This window comes from Dermacentor albipictus, chromosome 4 (assembly GCF_038994185.2).
Source record: "Dermacentor albipictus isolate Rhodes 1998 colony chromosome 4, USDA_Dalb.pri_finalv2, whole genome shotgun sequence".
Lineage (NCBI taxonomy): Eukaryota > Metazoa > Arthropoda > Arachnida > Ixodida > Ixodidae > Dermacentor > Dermacentor albipictus.
The window spans coordinates 66673622-66700353 of record NC_091824.1 but is presented as its reverse complement, the minus strand read 5'-3'; the positions used below and the strand labels follow the sequence as shown (position 1 = coordinate 66700353).

Here is a 26732-nt window from a genome sequence, read left to right as displayed (position 1 = left end):
CGAGCGCCTTAACTTAACGCGCCCATTGTTACGTGGGATGCAGGCATTATTCTTCGGCAATTCTCCACGATTGAGGCGTAGGAGTGGTGCGATCAAGACGGATAACCCAGAGTGCCAAGTCGTGCTGCCAGAGTGGGCTAACCGCGTCACGGTCACATGGCCTCCACGCGAGATCCCCTGCCAGGTTCTCAGCTAGTAATTTACGCCTCCAATAAAAGTTTATTGCTCTCTCTCTCTTTCGGAATAGTCGTTTACCGGTATTTCTGCGCTTATTGTGCTTTCTTAACGAAAAGGTATTGCAATCAAGGGTCATTTCATTATCTTGACTATCTTAATTAGTAAGATTAGTCCGCATCAACAACAGGCCAGAGTAGCAGCTGACACTGCGCTCCAAGATAAAGCCGGTACCTCACTAGCTGATGCAGGTGTCAAAGAAAGGCAAGCACACAAACGTCACAACCACACGCAGTGTGTGCATTGCTATTAGCTTTAGAAAGAAGGGGAATATCAATTTTCTAGACAGGTAATTGAATGCTGATCTTTCCCTTTCTTTTCAGCACGTATTCAAGATGTTGTGCTTTATTTGTTAATGACAATTCAGTTTTAATGTTGGAGAGTGGTAAGAGAAAGCCACATTTCTTTTCAAGTGCACAGCTTTACATATACTTTATTGATTCAATGTGTTCAGGTGTCAGCTAAGCACTGGAGGTTCGGCAGCATGTCCGGTTTCTGACTGATTCAAATATGTTTAGCTTCTTGAAGGGGCTTGAAGCAGAGTCGGGTCGGTCCTTTCGGAATCATGTGAATCTTTTCGTGGAATTCAACGTCAGGGTGGTGGTGTTCAATTCTGTACTTCAGCAAGATCTAGAAAGTAGAAGAAGCGGCCAAAATCAAATCTTCGAAGATGTTGTTTTACAATAAGTTGAGAGCAAGCGTTGTGATAAATTGTTTTATTGTCACCTCTCTATAAATATCATCAAAACAAAGACAGCATAATCTTACTTCCATTAACACGCATGCAACCGTTGAACTATTGGAGCCTTCGTATACCAAACTACTGTACAGTGCGCATGTGTTCACTCGCGAAAACATCTCGCAGAGTTATTTATTTAATTAGGAAATATGATTTACAATATGAGGCAGTATTCATACAAGAAAATTAGGCAAAGGCCATTATTGCCAAATGAAACTCTACGGTGCGCTATCGGACTGTAGTGGCTGTGGGTGTAAGCCACATTTATATAATACAGCTGTGCTGAGTTGGCATCACGGTCAGGACACGCATGAAGTCCCTGAGGCCTTTGTGTAAAAACATTTAGTGCCCTTCCACTCTGTGAAGAAGAATCACCAGCGAATCCCTATTGGGATGACTATATTGACAACTATATTGATTTATATGGTCATTGCTATATTGATTGAGTAAAGACACATGCACATAACTTCGTGGTTGTTATCGTCGTTATTTTGTCCCATTCGTTACCACAGTGACTATAGCTTTATGGTCACTGGTACGTCGCATTAGGTTGCATTGCTGCTAGACACGTTCTTACCAAAGGTTAAATCTATACACGACCGGTGACGACGCGTGGTCGGCACATTGACGTTTGTGCAGCACACAATTCCAAACCGGTCGAACAGGAAAGATACAATCCACTTGGATGCGGGTGAGCTAGGTCGCGGTTAACGTCGACGATTGGTGGGTGCACTAATGCGTCCTATTATACTTTTTGACCCTCCAATTAAAGTGAAGGAGCGCCGCCATCCCACGTTTTATATATGGCCATGAAGGTCATGCGCTATAACATGGTCCATAAGATGATGATAATCAGAGCGACAGCCGCGACTGATAACATTACGCGGAAGCAGTTGGACAACCATATATCTTTTTTCCATTGTATGCGGCTCTTACGCACGGACATATTTTTCGTCAGAACCTAGCCATACACAGCATCGCTGTATGAAAAAAAAAATAAAACCCACAGGACGGTTACGATTCTGTATTGCGAATGTTTAAGCGTTAGGGGCTGTGGTACGGGCTACGGGTTTTCTAAGTGCATCTCGAGCTCAGCTAATCACTTAATTGTTTGAAGGTCCTGCCTGTGCTGCCTCATCCGTGATATTTCAGTGTATGGATGTTTTATGGTGTTCCTTCCCTTACCCCTTCCCCAGTGAAGGGTAGCAAGCGTGATATTTATCTTCCTGTTAACCCCCCTGCTTTTCGCATCTCATTTATCTCTCTCTCTCTCTCTCTCTCTCTCTCTCTCTCTCTCTGTCTGTTAAAACTAATACGCTTATCTCCGATACTCGAGTGCTCAGCGAATCTTTCAGCATTAAATGGCGCAACTGAAAGGTATATGGGATGACTATTCTGCTGAGGTGACGCTGGTATTACAAGGACGTCGCGACAAGTGTATGAAGACGATCGCGTGCAGACGACACAGTGACGACGATGGCATTCGATGGCGTCGTAATCACACTTTATACAAGGAAGAATCATATTTAGTGCGCAAGACGCGTAAGGAAGGCAGGCGACAGGACAGAGCACCCAAGCGCTCTTGGCTGCTTGGACCACCAGCCTAAGGAGCCACGCTTTTGCAGTATCATGATCTCGATTGAATGATGAGTTCATTATTACGATTAAATGATGAAGAAATTAAGTCTGTGGAACGATGTAGGGGGTACGACGATGATAGCATAGGTGCAATGGAATGACGACGACTACTTTGCGACGAATATGATGACTGTATCATGACGATGGTGTGACGACGATGGTATGACGACAATAAAATGACGAAGCTAGAATGACGACCATGGAACAACCACGGCAGCATTCCATTGATATGAAAACGAATGCATGATAACGACTGTATGGCCATGGCGCAATGCCTATTCTGAAGTGGTGACGACGGCATCAGAGCAATGGGATGACAACGTAAGTGTGAGCACAATGGCGTGACAAGGACTGCATGACGACGACTATATGACGACGATGGCGTGAGATGACGTGAGGACGACAATGAGACGACGTTGTCATGACGACGACAACATGACAAAGAATGCTTCAGAAGGATTGTAAACCCGCCGTGGTTGTTCAGTGGCTATGGTGTTGGGCTGCTGAGCACGAGGTCGCGGGATCGAATCCCGGCCACGGCGGCCGCATTTCGATGGGGGCGAAATGCGAAAACACCCGTGTGCTTAGATTTAGGTGCACGTTAAAGAACCCCAGGTGGTCAAAATTTCCGGAGTCCTCCACTACGGCGTGCCTCATAATCAGAAAGTGGTTTTGGCACGTAAAACCCCAAATATTATTAGAAGGATTGTATAATGACCACTAAACGAAGGCGATAGCGCGACAACGACGTCGTGATAACAATTGAAAGACCGAAGCAGGTGTAGTTTGTAAAAACGAAAAAGTAACAGCGAGGATGAAACGACGACTGGCTCAATTAGTGGGTTTCACATCATGCGGTGCTAGAAGGCCAACCCAACCTGGTGTTATGCAGGAAACCTAGCTTCGCGTCACGTCACTGAGCAGGTGGCGCCATGTGTGCTTTTACCAATGAGAGAACTCCCTCTTCCATACTAAAAATATTTTGCGCCAGAACAACACACACCTGAAAGACGACGAACCTTGTGTGCGTTGTTTTGGGGCAAGATCCTTTTAGTATGCAAGATCACCAACTAGCCCAGCAGTTAACTCTTCTAAAGTATACTCCCTTTTCCCTTTTCTCTATTCTATGACTCAGCTCTGGCTCTGCGTATCGCCAAGGGCGTGAAACAGAGCAACGAGCTAAGAAAAACTATTGCTTTAAAATAGAACCACAGTTCCGTAAGACAAACATCGGTAACCTTACATGAAAAATGTTTGCTCTTTCGAACCTCTGTACCCCTTACCTTATCAATTTGGTCTGTTAGCTCTTTTGCCGTAGACGTATTTTGATAATCTTGCGACAGATTCTCGCACCTGCCGATATTGCCAAGTGCCTGAGATATGACGTTTGATCAGCCTCTCAACTTCTATGTTCCTATATATGCTTTTTCATCTATGAGCAATAAAATTTAGTTCAATTAAGTTTAATTAACTTTCATTAGCGCTTGTGTTTGTACCTCTTTCCGCAAAGCACGACACCTTCAGCGCAAGGAACTGACGTGTTTTCTCATGGAGTAGAGAGAGAGTTGCAAAGACTTCGAGTAGTTGTCCATACGCCTGTCCGTAAGTCTATCCTAGCTGATCATCCACGATGAACATTTCTTTTTACAGTGCTAGCATACGATGTTTTCGGACCATAAGGAGCACCAAGTTCAATGTCCAGCATACCCTAGGTGGGAAAAAATTCAACAATATGTCAATTCTGTACATGTAGCCGCGATCGGCTTTCTTGCTCAAGGTGACCGCTGGCTCGCTTGTTGTAAGTACGCTAGTGCGTCTCGTAGAAATCATGGAACAAATTATGTTGAAAATATCTATTGAAAATAATTTTGGAAATGAGCAACGTGCGAATTTTTTATCAGACTAAAAAATTCTGATTTCTTTAAGAGTAGAACTATGTTATAAATAAAACATCACAGCTCAAGCGCTCCGTACAGATGATTACCCAGTGAAGCTTAAACGTGCAGTCCCAGTGTTTGTCACTGGGCTAACGCCGACGGTTCATTAAACAACGGCTAGTTAGGCTGCCGAATCCTCGGGGCGCAGTTGCTGCTTGCGCTCGGCTGCACGAGCCTGTTCTTGTGCCCGGGCTGCAGAATCGGTACAGCGTAAACGAGGTCGTTCCCGGTTTTGCTCGCGGCTTTGCTGATCGAAAGCTGCCTGCTCCTAAAGAGTACGTATGACACGTAGCCGACGAATTTCGGCGCCGGAGAGAAACTGCTGCCCGCGCGCTCGCCTACGACGGCGCAGCTAATCCAACACCACGCAGATAGCACAAGCCCTTTTCACTCCCATTCATGTGCTCATGTTAGCTGGCCCGACTACCATAGAATCTAATGGGCATACTCCAGAGTAGGCAACAGTGATTTTACGTCAATGCTTTTATCAAGCCAGCCTTGTAAATGTCAATTTTGGGCCAGGTAGCGTGATTTCATGAATCGGGGTAAACAGACCGTGTGCTATCTAAGTGGTGTTGGCTAATAGCGCGTCTCTCTTTTTTATTTCGCGCATGAGCACGGGGTTGCGCCGGAGGAGTTTTCGGCGTACAGGTGACCGAGAGACAGCCGGACGAAAGGACGGACGAATGAATCGGCTAGCCATATACAGCTTCGCTGTAAAAAAGAAAAGCCTGTTTTCTGTGTAGCTTAATTTTGCTCTCAGATGGTTGACAATTTTTCTTTTTTTTTCTTTTCAAGCATTACATTTAACACCCACCAGGAAAATTCGCACCAAATGACAATACAGACAACAGCAACAACTCCAACAACATGAAGGTGAAATCATTGACCTTCTTGTTCTTTCTTGGCGTCGTTTCACCTGATTGCGCAAGATTTTCCTCCCGCTCTCCATAATCTTGCGTTCTGCATGACAGTTCCACATTTTATATTATTTTGAACTGTTTAGTCCTGGCGCAGCCTCAGGGCAGTCTTCAATGCACTCCATCAATTTAGAGTATCATCAAGCCGACAGGTTCTATCTCTCTGCTGGGATTTTATCAGATGTTCTTTCAATTAGTATTTAAGTTCGCTACACTTCTCCTTAAATAGCTATATTGCCTTCTCGACTTTTTATGGATAGTTACTCATTTAATTTCCCATTTGTGCGACCAGCCACCCTCGTGGGTATGTGCCAGAAAGGAGTCAACATCACCGTCAATATTTTATACCGAATTTCGCAAACGCAGACCAATTGCCCTCGTGGGTATGAGCCGCGTTTTGTGGCAACAACAAACGAAGGCGTCGAGAGAAACGAATGCAAGCGATGACACGCTCAGTCATGTTTCATGTTCTCGCAGTTCGCGTTGGTTGCAGCGATGGCTTATAATATTGCTAGTGAGAACCTTACGAGATGCGCTTGATGGGGTGGCGTCCGTTAACAGAAACATAACCTCAGCGTCTGCAACCACGTACCAACCCAGCTGCATTTGACCTTCTACGTTAACGGACTGTGGTCTGCTTTGTTTTCGGCTGTTGATATCTTAATTAAAAATCATTAGACAGTCCCTGCTTTTCCGCTATGTTTGTTCATACTTGAAGAGGCGAACAACGCTTGAATGAAACGCAAGAAGCTGAAATTAACTGACGGACAATCTTCTTTGCGTTAGGGTGTGGAATTCAAATGCAATTTATCCAGTGGTGCATATTAAAACTGCATAAGTGGAGCGGATCATTCCGCAAATCATGGCTTTAAAAAGACAAGCACCCGCTTGTAGGAACGTCTGCCGAACGCGCTCCGGAAAGCGTGAGCGTTTCGAGCCGTTTTCCCCCAATACTCAAGCAGTGCTTTAAACTTTTTGTGGCATTTCACTGCGAGAAACAGGTGTTGATGCAGAAAGATTTATTAACAGAGCATTTCTTCGCCACCGTTAGGCTTAAATCACACGAGTATAGATGTACTGTACAACAATCAGGTAAGCACAGTGGCATATTTAAGATAGGTAAGTCGCCATCTATAATCTCTCGCTCAGGTATCCCTGTTATCTTAATGTGATCCAGACCCAGTTTTGAAGTTGACAAAGTAGTAAACCTCGTTTGCAGAAATGCGTCAAATCTAAAAGGTTAATTTTGCATACCTTGGATAGAAGATTGATGATCTCAAGCTCGGATATTCTCCTGCCGAGGCAAGGCCTTCTGCCAGCGCCGAAAGGCAAAGAGGCCGTGGTTTGGTGAACCCACTGATCACATTTCTCTTCGCTCATTAACCAGCGCTCAGGCAGGAAACTGTCTGGTTTAGTAAAATGTTCTTCTAATTGACTGGCCACGAGGGTTTGAAGGTTTATAGTTGTCTGTAATAGAAAATATTGCGAAATCAAGAGACACAGAGAAACAGTTTGAAGAAAGAGACAGAGCCATGCTGTCGTTACCATAGGGATCGCATGCTACCGTTGATTAGCAGAGGGATCGACAGCTGAAAGGCCAGTAGGAAAGCGACTTAAAGCTTAGCAAAAAAAGCACCTTGGTATGTGGCATAGTTTCAGAGCTTAAGCGGCCTGTATTATAAATATGTATGTATGTATGTATGTATGTATGTATGTATGTATGTATGTATGTATGTATGTATGTATGTATGTATGTATGTATGTATGTATGTATGTATGTATGTATGTATGTATGTATGTATGTATGTATGTATGTATGTATGTATGTATGTATGTATGTATGTATGTATGTATGTATGTATGTATGTATGTATGTATGTATGTATGTATGTATGTATGTATGTATGTATGTATGTATGTATGTATGTATGTATGTATGTATGTGGGGGGGTTGCGGGCGAGCGCGCGCGCGCGCGCGCGCGATAGAAAGAGAGAGAGCAAACCTATCTAACGTGGCTGCTTTATGTTGAAATGGGTAGAGTCCGACAGTCCGGTGTGCTTCGTGGGTTTCCCCTGCAACCTATTTACAAATGAAGTATTTGTCCTTAAATACAAATTGTACTTTTACAAAATTAAGAGGCTCTTCATTCGTCGGGACAACCTTTGTTAAGGTTGTTGTTCCTGTAATCGTGGTTGTATTTATATCCTAGTGGTTTTATTAGTTCTACTAACCTCTTTCCGTCTCTCCGGGCATAAAAATGTTAACCATGCATTTGAACATTTGGAGAGTACTATTTTTTACGAAAAATGTTCCTAGGGTGCCTGGGAACTATCATGTCAATCTGGCTCAAGTAGTGACGACTCTTTTATAGTAATACAGTCATGCGTACTTCTGCACGTGAGCGTTGTTTAGATATAGCTCGATTTGTTATGACACTGGTATGTTTCCTTCCTTTTTTTTACTTCAGCCGTTGCCATCATTCGAGATCAGTCCACGCTACAGGGCAAGTGAGGATTTATTCTCCAACCAAAAATCAAGTAGGCCACAATTGTCAGCGTTGGTCCTCCTAAATATCGTCTGATAGGTCACCTTAACCGGTAGGTAGACTGAAGAGCAGCACGGCAAGTCGCACAAATCCCAAGTCTCGTAACAGCACAAGTAACAAATCAATGGCAAGGCTTCGATAAACATTGACAAAAATTAGTATCGGTATTATCCCAGGGCTGTTGTCTGCTGAGAATGCTGAGGTTACACTTAGTGTAAATATTTCCCACTTACCTTAGCAGGAATCCGGTAGCCTGAGATGACCGTGTCGTGATTTAGCTTCCGAATAATTCCTGGTACCGCTGGAGTCATCCTGGCAGTGGGAATAACCATGAGACAAAGTAATTGGCTCAGCAATCTTATCCTGAGACATCCTTGAAGCCCCATCAAAAAACGCCGACCCAAAGTTCGCGACAGGGCAGCGACAATACCCACATTCTAAGCATAATAACGGGTTTTCTTTAGATCACACAGAATTTCTAAAAATTGCCTGTGACCAATAGAATAATGGTAGCGCTAGAGCTGGATTACTCGAAGCGGCAGACATTACTCGCGCGAGAAATCTAGATACAGATTGGACTAATTGCCGAAACATCACTGATCTAGATTTAAGTATTTACATTACTACAAATTGCAATTTACAAATTGTAACCGATAAGAAGGCGTATTCACTCGAAATTTATTCTGAGCGTGGCATGGGTTTCTACGTATGCTGTACAAGGCTGCAATAAATATGCATTATGGAATGTTCCACCTCGTTAATAAAACGCCGTTTTGTGCATTAAAGCGCAAAAGTAACTAGAACGCCCATGTGTTTTACCGCAGACAGAAAATGAGTATCTCGAAACTGGTATTTTCCTGGAAATTTATTCATAGTGGACACTGCGAACTCGCCGGTTAAGATTCATAAATTGCAATATGTACCCCAAATAATTTGACATCTTATTATTATTTTTATTTTGGGATTATGCGCTTTAATTTCCTGTACACCTAATGACCGCCTCTTTGGCTCAAGAACTAGAATAATGCTATCTGCCACCAAGCGATTTTTAACATTTATGTATATTCTATCACAAAAAAAAGAACACCCGGTATAATTGCAGTTCACTCATTCTTGAAGCTCGCCAAGGGAACTCGCGTTCCCTTGGCGATTGTACTCACACTGATTCAAGGTACTAAAGGTACCATTTATTCCTCAGCGTGATACCAACGATGAATAAAATATATATGCTTTGCTTTAATGGCGCCACCTTCCTCCCTCTCACTCTGCACAGGGGAACATTTACCGGCATTATCATGGCTTGCTTCTGCAGATGCTTAGGACATATAGAAAACGAGAACGTAACTTTTAGGGAGAACATATTTGCTAAAGCAAGAAAATGGCATAAACATAGCACAGATCCCGAGGCCACAGATACCGTGGCACCATCATGAAACAATGCAACAATATCCGTTCACAGTTTTTAATTGTAGTCAGCCGCTGTAAAATTGAAAGTTTCTTACATGGCGTTTAGACACGGAAGATCGTGCATATTAGGAAATTTCGTCTGATTCTCAGGCAAAACTAGCGCTGCCAGTTCACACAACACTTTCCGCGCTTTTAATCAGACTGTGGCGCCCCCATTGTGCGGTACTCTGACTCAAAGCATGCAATAGAGTCTACTCATTTAGCGTGGGTGATTAGACTTGCGAAAAATATGTTCAGTCACATTACATTTTGGTTGTAGGTAGCCACTGACAATAAAGGTTCCTTACGTTGCATGTATACATAAAAGATGGTGCGTTTTAGCCAATATTATCTTATGGCAAAGCAAAAATCCTTTGACCCGTCAGTTCACCCAAATACTGTCTGCGCGTTTGACTGGGCTGCATTGATGCCAAGCTATCGTGGCTTCCCACTTCTAACTAAAACCCCTCAATCTCCCAAAGTAGCGCCATTCACTTCCCTCCTCCTCCGCTCGGCGCGGCCTCGATGGTGGCGCCGCCGGTGGTGGGCCTGCCGTAGCAGACGACGGCTAACACGCTACGGGAGGAAATCCGCGGAAAAGTTCGTTCGAGTCCTGCGGAGCAGTTTTTTCAATCTAGATCTTGCTTTGTCAGTCGGTAACTGGCCTTAAGAATGTCGTGTCGGATTTGCGGAAGAAATAGAGAAAATCACCATTATTCAAGGCGTATTTAAGGTTTAAAGCGCGCGCACGTTGAAAGTTCGTGTTGCTGAAACACGACACAAGCACGCGGTGTGCTCAGACACGCGAGTAACTACCAGAGTTTCAGATTTTGACAGCGTGAAAGTATGTGCACGTGGTTTCGTAGGTTAATTTACGTACCTGCAGGATGCTTTTGTTCGGCCGGCGCGCGAGAGATTCCGACTGTCTGCGGTCAGCAATGCCTGGCAGCAGGGCCGTTTCTGTTCCGCGCCTTTTACAGATTTACGTAGCTCATGCACAGTTTGTGGTGGCCATGAGCAACGTTTTCACACATAGGCGGTATGGATAATTTGAACAACGTACCAGCATATGAAATCGTTATTTATTTATTACAGTGCAAATGGTTAGAATTTGATAGAAAAAAAAGAAGGAACTTGATCGGACAACTGGAAAGAGGTTCAGAAAATAATTATCCCCCTCCCCTCATTGGCACCAGCAACAATTTTGTTGAAGTGCTAATTTTATCTCTGTATACTACGTGCGTCTGTATTCTTTTGCGTTGTAAGTTTTCACAAGGAAGCAGTGTTGCGTTAACTGGAACAGTCAAGGCACACAAGACAGAAAAAAAGTTGATTGTTGGGTTTTACATCCCAACACCGCGATCTCATAAGGCACGTCGTAATGGGGGCTCCGGATTAAATTTTTTCCAGCTGGGGTTCTTTAACGCGCCCCCAATGCACTGAACACGGGCCCGTTTTGACACGGGCGTCAAAAGAAGAGGTTGGAGGAGCCGTGGCCCTTACTTCACAAACCCGCGCGTTCTTTGCCACTTGCTCGAAGTCAGCCCGCCCGATCTTGTGAATCCACACTTTTCTTCGTTTTGCGTTGCGCCCGGCGGATGGTAAAGCAAAAAGCTTTTTGCCGTCATTGGGTCTGTTGTGGCAACCGTAGGCGCAGCAGCACGGCATCGCAATTAAGCACTCGGCCCTAACACATTGTATAAAACTACCGCGCTCCTTCAAACCGCCTGCCGTATTTTCGTCGCGCAGGCCCAAGAATGGGGGTCGCAGCGCGCTGGAAAGAAAAGATATACAAAAGCGCGGCGCCTGCTCTGCGCCGGAAAGAAAAAAAGTATACAAAAGCGCGGGGCCTGCTTTCACGTGACACAGATTGGCCAATGGGGGGCGGGGGACGCCGCGGCGACAGGAGGAGTGGAGGAGGAAGCGCCTGGGTGAGCGGGGTGGCGGAAAGATCTAAGAATGGCGCTACTTTTGGAAAATTGAGGGGTTTTACTTCTAACGGGAGTGTGGCGCCATCTCTATGCATTTCTCTGATTCAAGGCACGCAAGAGAAGCTGTTCGTTAAGTGCGGGCGATTTGAAACGTGAGAAAATTGCTCCACAATTCGTTAATGACACCAACCACTCATTTACCATTAGTAAATTGGCGTATTTTCTAATCAATTCAAGGGCCATGCCAGCATCACGTTTGAGTCAAATTACTTATAAGCATGAAGACCCGTTCAGTGGGTGTAGTGCACAAAAACTTATGTAATCTATTGTCCATGGGCTATCGTTCATAGTCTTAAGGCTTATTAGTTCTTAAATTCCCATTTCTAACTGTATATGATACATGGCGCCGTTTCTAAAATGAATAGCTATCAATGTATATTGATTCAGTGTTAGCCTATGGTGTCCCTGTAGAAATATTTTAACACCAACAGGCAGTTTTTGCACAAGTGCGTTGATTTCCCGTAACTTCATTCGTTCATCAATGGGCACAGTTGCAACAACCAGTGGCGTAGCAACAGGGGGGGCCGGGGGGCCGTGGGCCCCGGGTGCAAGGGGCCAGTTAGGGGGGGGGGGGGTGCGCGTCATATACGTCTGAAGACACCCCTCTTTCCGCCGGCTACACCTCGAGGGGGGGGGGGGGGGGGTGACAGAAGACCTATGGGCCCCGGGTGCCAGACGACCTAGCTACGCCACTGGCAACAACATTCGCTCTTTCTTTAGTAACGTTAGAGTTTAACGCGTTAGTATGGAAGAATAAAAGACCAAACGTGATGAGTTGTTCTTCTTACACTAGCGTAACTCAGAGTGAGCCAATAAAAAAAAGGAAAAATGAAGAAGAAACACCAGAAAGGTGGGCACCCACTATATTCCCTTGTGGGCTCATAGAACCAATGGAAAATATATGCGGAAGGCTGCAGGAAAAAGAGCAACAAAGTGGAGTGTAATAAAGGACAAAGCAAAGTGCAGTATATTTATTGCAGTTCCCACTCCTAAACAGGATCCTTGATTAGTGTACGGTATTACTGTTGCGAAGCCGAACCGTCCTTTAAGAAATTTTGCTGTGGTCGTCACTGTCTTTTGTTTTAATTAGCATGATCCGCAACCACATTCGCAATTTCAACTTTGATTTTGTAATCTAGCCAGGATGGTTTCAAAAACACCTGCAAGTACGTAAGTACTAACGAAGTACTAAATAACAGCGAGAATGCAGCTACGTGAAAATCCTGCAAAGTATCTTATACTAAAGGAGTCCTGAACAACCCTTCGGGCTTGGTGAAAAAACGAAGTGCGCGGATAGCATACAATGCAGTGAGCATTACCACCAAATTTTGCTGTCGTGCGTGACGCCTGCAGCTCGCAAACTGAGCGCGAAATCACCTTTTTACTGAAAGTCGCTATCCTCAACAGAACATGGTGTTTCACTCTTTTCGGGCTCCTTTACCGCGTTTGGCACGTCGTGGGCGCCAAAATCAGAAATTTCGAAAGCTACGTCAAAATACAAAATCTAATTTGAACTGCGCGCTCCACGGCGACGTTCAGCAGGCCGAACGTTGTGGGCACGCCTCGCTCCACCGTAGCCTACGCAGTGCGATGTATTCAAGAAGGAGCGGGAGCACCGCGACGGGGATGTTTGACTGCCATTAGCTCCGCTTCTGTTTAAGGCATTGTAGGATACTTTTGCGCCGAAGTATCTTTAAGGTAGCCTATTTTACCTGCAAATAAATTAATTGATAAAAAATGATTCAGCGCCCCTTTAAGTCAGAATAAGGACAGCCATTTTACAGCACGTCGCTGAAGCTTGTATACATGCTGTCTTTTCCATCATATCTCCACTGTACGAAACTCATGCGGCCTATACGTCAGTTCCAAGATATAACTTTAAGAGAAGGCTCTGAGTGGTGGCACTTTGCCGCCTTTTAAGAACAATTTACGAAGAGGCCAAACATTACTTTCATGTCAAAATTCCAGGTCACGAAATCATCACCCTATGTTTGGCCACTTATTCACGAAGGCACGCTCCATTGATCTCCAATTACCTCTCTCTTGCGACAGCGGTTCACACCTTATACCTACAGATTTACTAATTTCATTACATCGCCTCATTCTCTGCTGTCCACGACTGCACTCCCCTTCTATCGGCACTTGTTTTGTAGCTCTAATAGACCACCCGTTACCCGCCTAGGCATTACATTGTCTGTCTAGCTACACTTTTTTCTTTTAATGTCAAGCATTACATCGGGTACGTCCACTTGCTCTTTAAAAAGCACCGTTGGCGTCCTTTCTCTTAACGTACGCCTAATATTATTCTTCCATGCCTCGTTGCGTTTTCCTTAACCTCCCCTTCTCATATTGTGACCTCCAGTTTTCTGCCCCATACTTCTTAATACCTCTAGAATGCGATGATTGTACGTTATTCTTATCAAAAAAGCTCGCTCTAACACCCGCTTATTTCAGTAAAACAAGTTGTTAGCTTCTGCTTAGTGCCAGCTTCCTTCTGCGTATATGTATTTCTTTGAAGGGTTAGGTCTTTCAACAAGAATCGACTGTGTAACCTACCGCATGCTTTCCTTCATGCACGCGCTCAGGTAAGGTAAGCGATCGAGGTGTTCCAGCTGAAAGACTGCGCCATCTTTTCCGAAGGCAGCAACGACCTCACTGCGAGCCTTCTCCTGAGCCTCTGTGTGTTTGGCCAAATGCAGTAAGCAAGCCGTCGCCGTTGAAGCGACCTGCGGAGAAAGTGGTTGAAACGGTCTCGTCACTGCCCTAAATCATTTCTCTCATCATTTTTTAGGGCAAGGATGTTTTACCTCTGTCTTAGCAACATGTGAAAAACATTTCATTCGGCATGCCGACTGCGTCGAGATGGTTCGCTTTATTTGATTGGTTGTATGAATGGGCTGTAACCCAAAAGTTGGTTACCTCAGGATTATTAATGCTGTTGTTCAGCATTATAAAGTAAAAATAACAATGCCGCATGCAGCAAACAATCTAATACTTAAGATAGCCATTCGAACTGCTTTATTAGGTTTAGAGTACATGACAATTGAATGCTCGGCAACCAATACAGAATAAATATTTAAGAACAGTACCATACACGCATATTTATTTATCAAAATTCCCTGGTGGCATCGTGGCAAGAACTGCTGAACCAGTTATTCCTCCATCTCTCAGAGCGTTCAAGTCCGCTTAGATTAGGGCAAGAAGTAAATACTCAGTTCTTGCTTACAGTCTCAATGCCTCCGAGGATAATGTCTCTGGTGAATGTCACAGTTTCCGCGAAATCCAGCTTCTTCTCGAGGAGTAGAGGGAAGAGGATTGTGTTAGATGGCGAACTGAGAGCAGCGCTTTTGATGTGCTCGGTTATATGCCTAAGTGAAAAAAAAGTATTAACTCGCAGTGTTGAAGGAGACATGCTTACAAATACGAAAACATGCAATATATATAAATTCCAAAAATAAAGTAAGTGGAACCAAGACATATCATGTGTGTGACATATTTTGCAAAAATCTGTAACGTAAAAGCTGTGACGATTGTACGGCAAGCAGCGTTATATTTATAAAGCAAGAAGCGTTGAATGCTTGAAAAGCCATATCCTGCTAGTTTCACCACATTTTTGTGTGCGAAAATATTATTCACTCATTGCCCTTCAAGTACACATGAATAGCGGATACCTTTATCACCTGACAATGCCAAAAATATATTTGTACGCAGTTGGCTGCATTTTACCTATAAGAACAAATTCTTGTCAATTACACGTAGGTGAAATTCCCCCTGTAACCTTTAATATGCTTTATAAATACTCAGAAGAATAAAAGCATCTATGGTGAAAACTAAAATTACTAGATTTCCTATTTTGTATGTGCAGCATAAAAAAAACTAATTTCCAAATTAAGTGATTCCCACCTAATTTCCAATTAGGTGATTTGCAACGTCGTTGTTCAGCATATGCTTATGTACTGTAATTATTTATACTAGACGCGATTTCTTATTGTTTATGGCGTCCCCTGCTGAACACGAGGTCATAGGTTCCCTTCCTGATTAGGAAAGTTGAAGAACGCAGCATCGCTCACCCACTGTGTTGTGTTAGTTTTCTAGCAATTAGTAAGTGTCGCAAATACACCCATATACATCTATAATGATAAAACTTATGTTGGTCGCAATAGCTTAGAGATTATGGCACTATGCTGCTGAGCACAATGTAGGTTTGAATCCCGGCAGCAGTAGCCCAATTGCAACAGCTGAAGAATGCAAGAACGCTCGTAAGAAGGCGCTATGCGACAACCAGCAAATGTTGGGTGTAATTAGGACTTTTGAGTAGAAGTACTAACCGTTCGATGCTACGATTGCGAACCTTCTTTTAATGTATAATAATTCGGAGATTTTGCCACATTTAGACGCCCCGAGCTACTCCTTCTTGCATAAAACAGACATATGCTGGAGGTAAAATGAGCAGCTGCCACTGAGAAAAAGTAATTCCCTCTCTTTACATTCTTTTGCCCTCTCTCTCCATTCTTTCATATGACCGGCGATTTACGTGCCCTATAATTGGGTGCACAATATGTAAAACTGCCTATTGCAGCTGCTATTACAGCGAAAAGTGTCGAGTAAGAAATACAAAGCAAATGCAGGCTCATGCGGTTCGAAGGACAGAATCTAAGCTCTCGCGCAGTGCCTCAAAAATGATCAGAACTTGAGCATTAGTGACGGGGGGGGGGGGGGGGGTGTATATACCCTTCGTTAGAAAAAAAGAAGTGATCAGAAAAAGTCCCCACAAATATTTCAGGAAGTTCTTGAAATGCTGATATTGCCATGGAGGCCGCTTTTCGTTATATACGTGTTACTGGGCTCCTGATGTTGCACTGAGGGAGTTGTATGTGGAAGCACTTTACCGTTTGGCTATTCACATGACGCATTCTCAAGTCATGAAAATTTCCAGACGTTCCGAACCTTACTTACTGGAGCGTTATGTTTAATTCTCGAAACACTCTACCCGCAGCTCCGGAACCTCGACCACACAACGAGCCCTTGCCGCGCTCATATCGCGATCCTTACACGTACACCCGTGAACAAAAAGTATAACTGACCAGGGATTGCGCGAGAAAACTTATTTTCTCCGCAGTCTGTGAATGCAACTTGAAATTAAAAAGTGCAGTCCAAACTTGGCATTATGAATGCTCTAGTGCACTCGTCAGTTTCCGTATATGCGTATTAACTACGAAGAAATGTTGCTTTTTTTCGGCCACCTTGTGGTCCTTATCCTTTGCTGACGCGGTTGTACACTCGGGCTGGCGTAGCGTAGCCAAATGCGTCCTGCTGCTGCTCGAGTGTATCTCTTGCGAGACCAGCTCTCACCCCATCGGACGCACTGCGTCGCTGATCGGTGACGTAGGCGTTAGTTGAAATGTTCTGAGGACGAGCTAGTTAGGATATTAGGTCACGTTGTGTGCAGTGCTGCTGCAGCGGGAGATGCTTTTCTGCATGTGCACGACGCACATGTGCCATCTAGACAACGACAATTATCGCATTGCTTCAACTTATGTCCTTTTCTTCTTTTATTTTGTTATTAATTCGTAATCAAAATATTGAGTATGTTTTCACCTGCCGAAGGATTCGTAATTTTGTTTTAGAAAGCATACGTGTCAGCTAGCGCCATCTGCGAAACTGCGGTGAAAACAGGTCCACAACTTCTTTTTAACGCGCGCTGTGTCTAAAGGTACGTCGAACAAACTTTCACGCACCTGCGGCGCTTGTGCTGAGCCAGACATGCCGGATCATATCTTTATCGCGCCTTACGGGGCTCTACCTTCAAAATAACGTCACTGATTTTCATGAGGCAGCAGTAGGGGCTATTGTAGAGACCGGGCCTGATCTCCTGGAGCAGGATCTTCGCTCGTGCCAGCTTTGTCGTATGCTGCTCTTCGGGACTTTTCAATAGCATTTGGTATCCGTCCCCTTTGAGTTAAATAAACGTGCTTCTGCAAATATATGTGCAAAAATCAGTAGGCTGTAACCGCGGAGCTAGCGAAACAGAAGCAAAGCAGGTATGTCCGACGTGTCTTTAGCTTCTGAGGTTCGGCTACGTATGACGCGCCCTTAAGCACTTCGTTTAACCTAACCTAACCTTACCTAACCTATCCTTACCTTTCCCCAGACCTAATTTCCCTGATAAATTGCTAAAAAGTACAATGTTTCACCAATACGAGATTGCGCATTCCCTAGATGACGCCTTAGCTTCGTGCGCATGGCCACTTCGGCAGGGGCGCACTCTGTAGTTCACATAGCATCATTCTTCCGAAATAACCCAACCTGTGGAGCACCACTAGTCCTACTATAGAATGCTTTCGCGTTAAACGTCTGGACAAGCATTCCGCCTTGTTCATGATGAACGCTTGTATTGCAACAAAGATCACCAGCGCTAAGGACCTGGGCCCGCGGTACTCCCCAAAAAAGCTCTGACGCTAGAATTCTTCATAGGATATTCATCTTTTTTTTCATTCATGTACCCTGAAGGCCCTTTTACAGGCATTACATAGGGGGTTACATAATATTACGTAATATATTACGGTGAATTCCAACTAACCTTGATGCTGGATATATTATTACCAAAGCGATGGACTAATGACAAAGAGCACATATTAACAAAAAGCTTTTTAATTTGTTTCCTGGAACCTCTCACATTTGTATGACGCAATAAACTTTTGCAATCTACAAACTTCAAGGGCAGTTCATTCTCACCTTGTGTAGTCGTCCATGGCCCGTTCAAACGTTCGCCACGTCGATGTCGGAAAATAGCGATAGTATGGGAATGTTTTAGCAAATGCTGATAAACACCCAAGAGACGTCAATATTTCTTCCAAAATTGATGCGCTTTCTTGTGAAGGAAGTGAATGTGGAGGTCTCAGGGCTCCCAGACGAACGCCAATACAAATGAAGGTTATGCCTGCGGAAAACAGCTGACACCATCAAGATAAGCAATAAGTTTCCCATATAAACTTCTCTTTTAATAATCCTGCTGGAAGGCCTCAACGCTTCTGGTTGCTTTCCCCTCAAAACGCTTCACTTTAGAACGAACACATTCATTGATAACATCATAACCACCTGAGTGTTGCTCTAATGATTTTACATCTGTAACTGACTATGTGAAACCACTACAGTAAGTTATTAAGAGTGTGCCCATTATTGCAATGGTACGTTAACTATGCGTGCATGTTACATGACGTTACGTATGAAAACAAGTGCTTGCGAGTAAAGAAGAGGATTCGAAATTCAGTGATAGGTGTAAGCTAGTTGACTCGTCAATATATTCTCTTCTTTCTTGTTATGGAGAGCGTTCTGAAGCTTGTAGCTAGGACGACATTTCTGTTAATGTTTGCATATCCCCACATAACTCTTGGTTATGCTCACAAAGATTACCACAGCTCGTTTGTTTTGCTTCCTGCTTTTGTGTGCTTTCACCTTAGTAGCAATGTCATCAAGTTATCACTCAGTGTTTTCACTCAGTCATCGCATGACGCTAAATCTAAAGTATCCGGTCAAGGAAGCCGGATTTTGACGGAGCGAAACGCAAACGCATCCGTGTAAACCGTGCATTGCGGTGCACGTTGAGGAAGTCCCGGTAGTCAAAATTAATCCGCAGTCCCCCGTTACCCCGTGCCTGCAGTTTTGGTACGAAAAACCGCAGAACCATCTCCGGTCGCAGCGCCTGTGGCATTGGCTCTCAACTTGCGAATTCATTGAAGCACATGGATTTTATCAGCACAACTAGTCACGTTAAATTTTGGAAGTGATACAAAAACAATAACAAGCTTCACGTCATTTTTCGGGAGCATGCTCGCACGTTAGGAATAGACGGACCAAAATCAAGCCTGATCTTTCAGAGCGATACAAAGAAACGTTGGTTTTGCACCTGATAATGACAGTGACACCGATTTAAAAAAATATCCGCGTGTTGATAAAATTGCACAAACAGGCCTGGAGTGTGGCCTGATCCCGGTGACGCACTCCCTCACCAGAGCAGGATCGGCCACCCTGGTGCAGTACTTGGCCACAGCCTCCTATATGAACACAACAATCAAACCCCGGCCCTCAGTCCCCAGCAGCTGCGAAGCAACTGACTATGGCGGTGGTCAGACCTGCGATGCAGCAGAGGGTGCTAAGAATCACTGGCTCCGGACAGGCCGCCACTGGAATATGAACCTGGCAACGTTTAACGCTTGAACGTTATCTAGTGAGGCGAGTCTAGCAGTGCTATTGGAGGAATTAGAGGGCAGTAAATGGCATATAATAGGACTCAGTGAAATTAGGAGGCCAAAAGAAACATATACAGTGCTAAAAAGCGGGCACGTCCTGTGCTACCGGGGCTTAGCGGAGAGAACTATTTGTCGGATTCCTGATAAATAAGAATATAGCTGGTAACATACAGAAATTCTATAGCATTAACGAGAGGGTGCAGGTCTTGTTGTGAAACTTATTAAGAGGTACAAAATGAAAATTGTACAGGTCTACGCCCCTACATCCAGTCATGATGACCAGGAAGTCATAAGCTTCTATGAAGACGTGGAATCGGCGATGGGTAGAGTGGAAATTAAATAAACTATACTAATGGGCGACTTTAATGCCAAGGTAGCCAAGAAGCAGGCTGGAGACAAGGCAGTGGGGTAATATGGCATAGGCACTAGGAATAGCAGGGGAGAGTTATTAGTAGAGTTTACAGAACAGAATAATATGAGGATAATGAATACCTTCTTCCGCAAGCCGGATAGCCGAAAGTGGAAGTGGAGGAGCCCGAACGGTGAGACTAGAAATAAAATAGACTTGATACTCCGCGCTTACCCTGGCATCATACAAGATGTGGACGTGCTCGGCAAGTGCGCTGCAGTGACCACAGGATGGTAAGAACTCGAATTAGCCGAGACCTGAGGAGGGAACAGAACAAGCTGGTACATAAGTAGCCAATTAATGAGTTAGCGGTAAGAGGGAAAATAGAGCAATTCCAGATCAAGCTACAGAACAGGTATTCGGCTTTAACTCAGGAAGAGAACCTTAGTGTTGAAGCAATGAACGACAATCTTGTGGGCATCATTAAGGAGTGTGCAATAGAAGTCAGTGGTAACTCCGTTAGGCAGGGTACCAGCAAACTATCGGAGGAGACGGAAGATCTGACCAAGAAACGCCAATGTATGATAGCCTCTTACCCTACAGCTAGAATAGAACTGGCAGAACTTTCGAAGTTAATCAACAAGCGTAAGACAGCTGACATACGGAAGTATATTATGGATAGAATTGAACATGCTCTCAGGAATAGAGGAAGCCTAAAAACAGTGAAGAAAAAACTAGGAATTGGCAAGAATCAGATGTATGCGTTAAGAGACAAAGACGGCAATATCATTACTAATATGGATGAGATAGTTCAAGTGGCTGAGGAGTTCTATAGAGATTTATACAGTACCAGTGGCACCCAGGACGATAATGTAAGAGAAAATAGTCTAGCGGAATTCGAAATCCCAAAGGTAACGCCGGAAGAAGTAAAGAAAACCTTGGCAGATATGCAAAGGGGGAAGGGAGCTGGGGAGGATGTGGTAACAGCAGATTTGTTGAAGGATGGTGGACCGATTGTTCTAGAGAAACTGACCACCCTGTATGCGCAATGCCTCATGACCTCGAGCGTACCGGAATCTTGGAAGAACGCTAACATAATCCTAATCCATAAGAAAGGGGACGCCATAGACTTGAAAAATTATAGACCGATCAGCTTACTGTCCGTTGCCTACAAACTATTTACTAAGGCAATCGCAAATAGAATCAGGAACACCTTATACTTCTGTCAAGCAAAGGACCAGGCAGGATTCCGTAAAGGCTACTCAACAATAGATCATATTCACACTATCAATCAGGTGATAGAGAAATGTGCGGAATATAGCCAACCCTTATATATAGCTTTCATTGATTACGAAAAAGTGTTTGATTCACTCGAAACCTCAGCAGTCATGGAGGCATTACCGAATCAGGGTGTAGACGAGCCGTATGTAAAAATACTGAAAGATGTCTACAGAGGCTCCACAGCCACCGTAGTCCTCCATAAAGGAAGCAACAAAATCCCAATAAAGAAAGGCGTCAGACAGGGAGATACGATATCTCCAATGCTATTCACAGCGTGTTTACAGGAGGCATTCAGAGACCTGGATTGGGAAGAAGTGGGGAAACAAGTTAATGGAGAATACCTTAGTAACTTGCGATTCGCTGATGATATTGCCTTGCTTAGTAACTCAGGGGACCAATTGCAATGCATGCTCACTGACTTGGAGAGGCAAAGCAGAAGAGTGGGTCTAAAAATTAATCTGCAGAAAACTAAAGTAATGTTTAACAGTGTCGGAAGGGAACAGCAGTTTACAATAGGTAGCGAGGCACTGGAAGTGGTAAGCGAATATATCTACTTAAGACAGGTAGTGACTGCGGATCCGGATCATAAGACTGAAATAATCAGAAGAATAAGAATGGGCTGGGGTGCGTTTGGCAGGCATTCTCAGATCATGAACAGCAGGTTGCCATTATCCCTCAAGAGAAAATGTATAATAACTGTGTCTTACCAGTGGTCACCTACGGGGCAGAAACCTGAAGGCTTACGAAAGAGTTCTACTCAAATTGAGGACGACGCAACGAGCTATGGAAAGAAGAATGATAGGTGTAACGTTAAGGGATAAGAAAAGAGTAGATTGCGTGGGGGAACAAACACGAGTTAATGACATTTAAGTTGAAATCAAGAAAAAGAAATGGGCATGGGCAGGACTTTTAATGAGGAGGGAAGATAACCGATGGTCATTAAGGGTTACGGACTGGATCCCAAGGGAAGGGAAGCGTAGCAGGGGGCGGCAGAAAGTTAGGTGGGCGGATGAGATTAAGAAGTTTGCAGGGACGGCATGGCCGCAATTAGTACATTACCAGGGTTGTTGGAGAAGTATGGGAGAGGCCTTTGCCCTGCAGTGGGCGTAACCAGGCTGATGATGATGAATGACACCGAAGGATAACTGATGCAAAGAAAATGTTTTACCTTCCATATAGGGTACACCTAGGCTATTTCCCTCATGAGTTGATTACTATGACATTTAATGATAGTGGCCTGCTGCTTTGAACAGGCCACCACAATTCACCATCACAGCAATCAACTAATGAGGAACGTAGTTGGAGGCGTACCTTAAATAAAACTTAAAACATTTTTGAAGATGAGGTCTCCTTTGGTGACTTCAGGTCAACTAAATGTTCGTAGGTATAGCTAGTGACCACTTGCGCCTCATGAAATTAGGCAATTTGGTGTCTGCTATTGCGCCTACAGCTACCGAAAAGGCGTTAAAACAAAGCTGATAACAAAACAACAAATGCGCCCAGTTAGAGTACAACTACGTATGTAGCAGTAATGCGTAATTAGCGTAAAAGGTCAAAATAAAAGCAAAATGAGCTGCGTCAAACTGCGCGCTCCGAATCCGAAAGGACGGCTTTACTCAACTGAAATTATTGGCTGGTCCCGCAGATAGTGCTCTCTAAAAATGATGGCCGACCCGGAACATAGTGTGGTCTAGGAATTGACATGGGGCCCTGATGTACCTAAGGATATCTTGTCTTTCTTCGGCGTGAACCACTGTTCACTCGACTCTTTATAAATATATTTATGCTCCTGACGCCAACGAATAATGTGCCTTCCCGCAGTGCTTTACCTCTGGTCATTTTTATGTGACGACAGATGTGAGGCACTTTTTGAACTCGCTTTCTTAGATCAATGAAATAATTTATTGACTCAATAGCAATGGAATTCTCGAAGCGACATTTGAAGATTATGTTGCATGACAGGGCATGTAGTGCCAACGCGCTACTGTGTTCCATTTAAATTCGTCATTCATTTCGGGTCAGTCATCCGTCGTTGTCGTTGTCAAGAAAAGCACTGCATTTTCTTAACACCGCTTTAAAGAGTCAGGACTGAAAATTGCGGACCTATTCATCGGTTACGAGTTGTGGGAGCATGATCTTGAATAATAGTGTCAGGCTTGTTTTTGTTTATGCGTTGCGGTCACACAGATCACGTGACATGTTTGTGTTGATAAAGTTGCTTCGCTTTGAAACAACCTCTTCATTTCAATTTCAGAGCCTGCGTCGTTGCTTCTCGGGCGTCTGCATACCCGTCGGACATTATCGAATGTACGCGAGCATCTGCGATTACTGTGATATACCTACGGAGACATGCGTACAAACCAAGGACGTGCACCCTGCCACAAAACTTTACAGACCACGGGATCTCAGTAAACTTTCAAATCACGAGCAGCCTGTAACAGTAGTCAGTAAAACTGTATGCGACAATGTTGCTAGCAAATTGTAGTCGAGGCCCAAATTGCAGATACTATGCTGCGTTGTGAGCTTTCGGATATATTCAGCTTTTTCTAAGATTTCATGGTCCGTAATCTTCTGTGACCGGGTGTACATGGCCTTTGAAATTAGATTTGATGACTGGCGACTGGACTCGCCGCTGTAGTTGTGATTTGACAGTTCCTTGCCTCCCTGGGCACAAGTTCGTCAAAGAAGCGTTGTTAACTCGCACTTCTAGTAGTGCTCCTCGCTCTTCACCGCGACTGTAGAGTGCGGCAACAGTTTTAACATCCTGCCATTTTACAAATTTTCAGAATCACGTGCTTCAGTGAATACGAGTAGTACTTACTTTCTAGGGCCCATCGGCGCATAAAATAATAATAGTCGGGTATTTCTCTTCGGTCGTCAGCCAGTCCTTCGATTACATTCACAGCATCTTGAGCGACTAAATCGATGGCGGAAGCGTACGACGAAGCGGCTTGGTTTCTGAGCACATGCTCCTGTGTGGCACAGCGTAGCCTATTCCACTTCTCACCTTGGCTGCAAGGTTCGAATGACAATAACGGCACCACAAATGATGACGTTGAGCCTAGGAAGTAACATAAGATCAACTCATTTCTGTACACACTTGTACCAATAGCCTTCAGGCCACCCACTGAGTAGGAACTCTTTTGTACTCTATACTCCCTTTGTAATACGCACCAGCGCAGTGTCGATATCGTCAAGAAGTGGCTTTTGGGCAGCAACAGAAATTTGAGTTTGCAAAATAAGCAGGTAGAGCTCGGCTGCTTTGAATTGATAATAAAATAAAGCTGTAAAGAAGCTCACGGTAAGCAAAATAAGACGTAGAAGCCAACATGTGAGACGCCAGCGCTACAGCTTCAACTTATAACAATTCCGACAAAAACACTGAATTTCAACAAAGATGATAAAGTGCAGTACGTTTGCGATTTTTATGTTTCTGCGAGGAACATACATGCAGATATCTAAAGCACAGCCCTTGGAGTTTGTGAAGCTGAGGAATTTGACATCATACCATCGGTTCCACGCTTTTTCATTGTGTTGCACGTGTAGACATTTTCTGAAACTGACATTGGAGCCTGATCAATTTAGCAAAAAACTGAATGGACGGAGATATTTCGCTTTAGACCCTCCATGCGCTGGTGTTATTAAATAATGACGCTCTCAGTAAAGTCGGTACACAACATTCAAAGCGCTGACTCGTGACCAATGAAAGTCGAATTTTCTCCAACTTATCACAAATTTTCGAAGGCTCTGGTGAAACCTTCGCTTTTATTCGCTAGGGTGGCCCAATCCTGGCGCCGTCCTGGTACAGAGGACACAGCTGATGATTGGATCCCCATCTGCCGAGGCCACACGCATCCGGGTGAAATGGAAGGACACCCATATCGCCTGGTTTGCGGGCACGTTTATAAGGGACCCTAATAATGAAGCGGGCATTTTATACTGATGAAGCATTTTTTATAACTACCCTTAGGGGAATTTCGCAATATTGTGTTGAATATTAGAAGATAAAATTAAGTTAAATTTCAGTTGGTCAGATTTCGCACCGAAACGCACCAAAAAATTGTGAGCACACGAATTTCAGTTTCTTTTTTTTTTCGTGCTCGGGCCATTGAGGCTCACTGAAACTATTCAAACTTACCGAATTCGTTCAATCTCTTTTTTTTTTTAGAATACGCTACAATTTATTTTCAGCCATAGAATGTTAACCGGGGCTGACCGAACTCTATGAATTCACGACAAGCTGATGCGGGAATTTTCAGGCGACGTCACCACCCTCCCTTCGTTTTTTTTTTGTGTGTTCTTTTCGCTGGCTTGCCAAGCCTCCTTTCATGGCAGGCGTGGCTTTGCTGGCATTGTAACAATGTGATTTACTGATACAGCCTAAATAATTTTTCTCCACTGATGTCCCTGTACAGGAACCCTTCGTTGTCAAAATTACACCTGCGCCATTCACAACGATGTCCGTTACACCCCACTGCGCACATCCTATATCCAAAGCTCTACAAATGTTCACAAATCCTCGTTGCATTGCTAAAGTTAATTTCGTCAAATCTATCTAATCTGACACGCTCAGGGCTAACAAGCGCGTGTCTTTCAGCGCATTTCCGTCGGTCAGAGGTCGAAGATACTTTTGACTTTCAAGACAGGTTACTCTGCGGCACATTTTTCGTCCCGATAGGGTTCAAGTTTTACGTACAGGTGAAGAATGCTGGCATCAGCGTACTCCTTGGGTGCCCTGTCCCTGTAGTGCTTCAAAGCTGCCATTCCGATCCGAAAAGGCGTATCACCTTCCTCTTGGTAAACTGTGTGAAAATCTTTGGGGCTGAACAAGTGCACAACGACGTAGCGCCCAGAAAGGCTCTCAGCCACGATTGGGCCATATTTCCGCAACAATCTCGCACCGGTTTCGCAGATTTCATCACGGGTGCTCAGTCCTGCGGGGAGGAAAATTATGGCACCAATTTGTATGTTTCTTTTTCTCTCTGGCAAGCTGGAAAACTAATTAATATTGTCACTTGGTAGCGACTGTACCCGCCATCGTTGCTCAGTGGCTATGGTGTTAGGCTGCTGAGCACGAAGTCGCGGGATCGAATCCCGGCCACGGCGGCCGCATTTCGATTGGGGCGAAATGCGAAAACACCCGTGTACTTAGATTTAGGTGCACGTTAAAGAACCCCAGGTGGTCGAAATTTCAGGAGTCCCCCACTACGGCGCGCCTCATAATCAGAAAGTGGTTTTGGCACGTAAAACCCCATAATTTAATTTTTTTAGCGACTGTAAACAACACAGCAGCAAAACTTTGAGTGGCGAAACCAAGTTTTATCGGGCGAACCTGTGCCCACAAAAATAGGCTGCACTAAAAGCGCAATGACAGCGGTGAACACAATTGGCGATTGTCGAAA

General features: G+C 44.2%; 2 protein-coding genes across 6 annotated transcripts in view; one reads left to right on the top strand and one right to left on the bottom strand.

The window, feature by feature from the left end:
• LOC135897612 (probable cytochrome P450 49a1) overlaps nt 1–26732 on the top strand; it is a 189783-nt gene that overhangs the window by 124894 nt on the left and 38157 nt on the right. The window lies entirely within an intron of this gene.
• LOC139059450 (probable cytochrome P450 12a4, mitochondrial) lies at nt 739–26094 on the bottom strand. Its single transcript, XM_070537878.1, has 7 exons — nt 26027–26094; nt 24338–24391; nt 14678–14819; nt 14008–14177; nt 8248–8326; nt 6723–6935; nt 739–864 (listed from the first exon to the last, which is right to left on the bottom strand). The coding sequence occupies exons 1-7, from the start codon at nt 26092–26094 to the stop codon at nt 739–741; spliced, it is 852 nt and encodes a 283-aa protein (XP_070393979.1).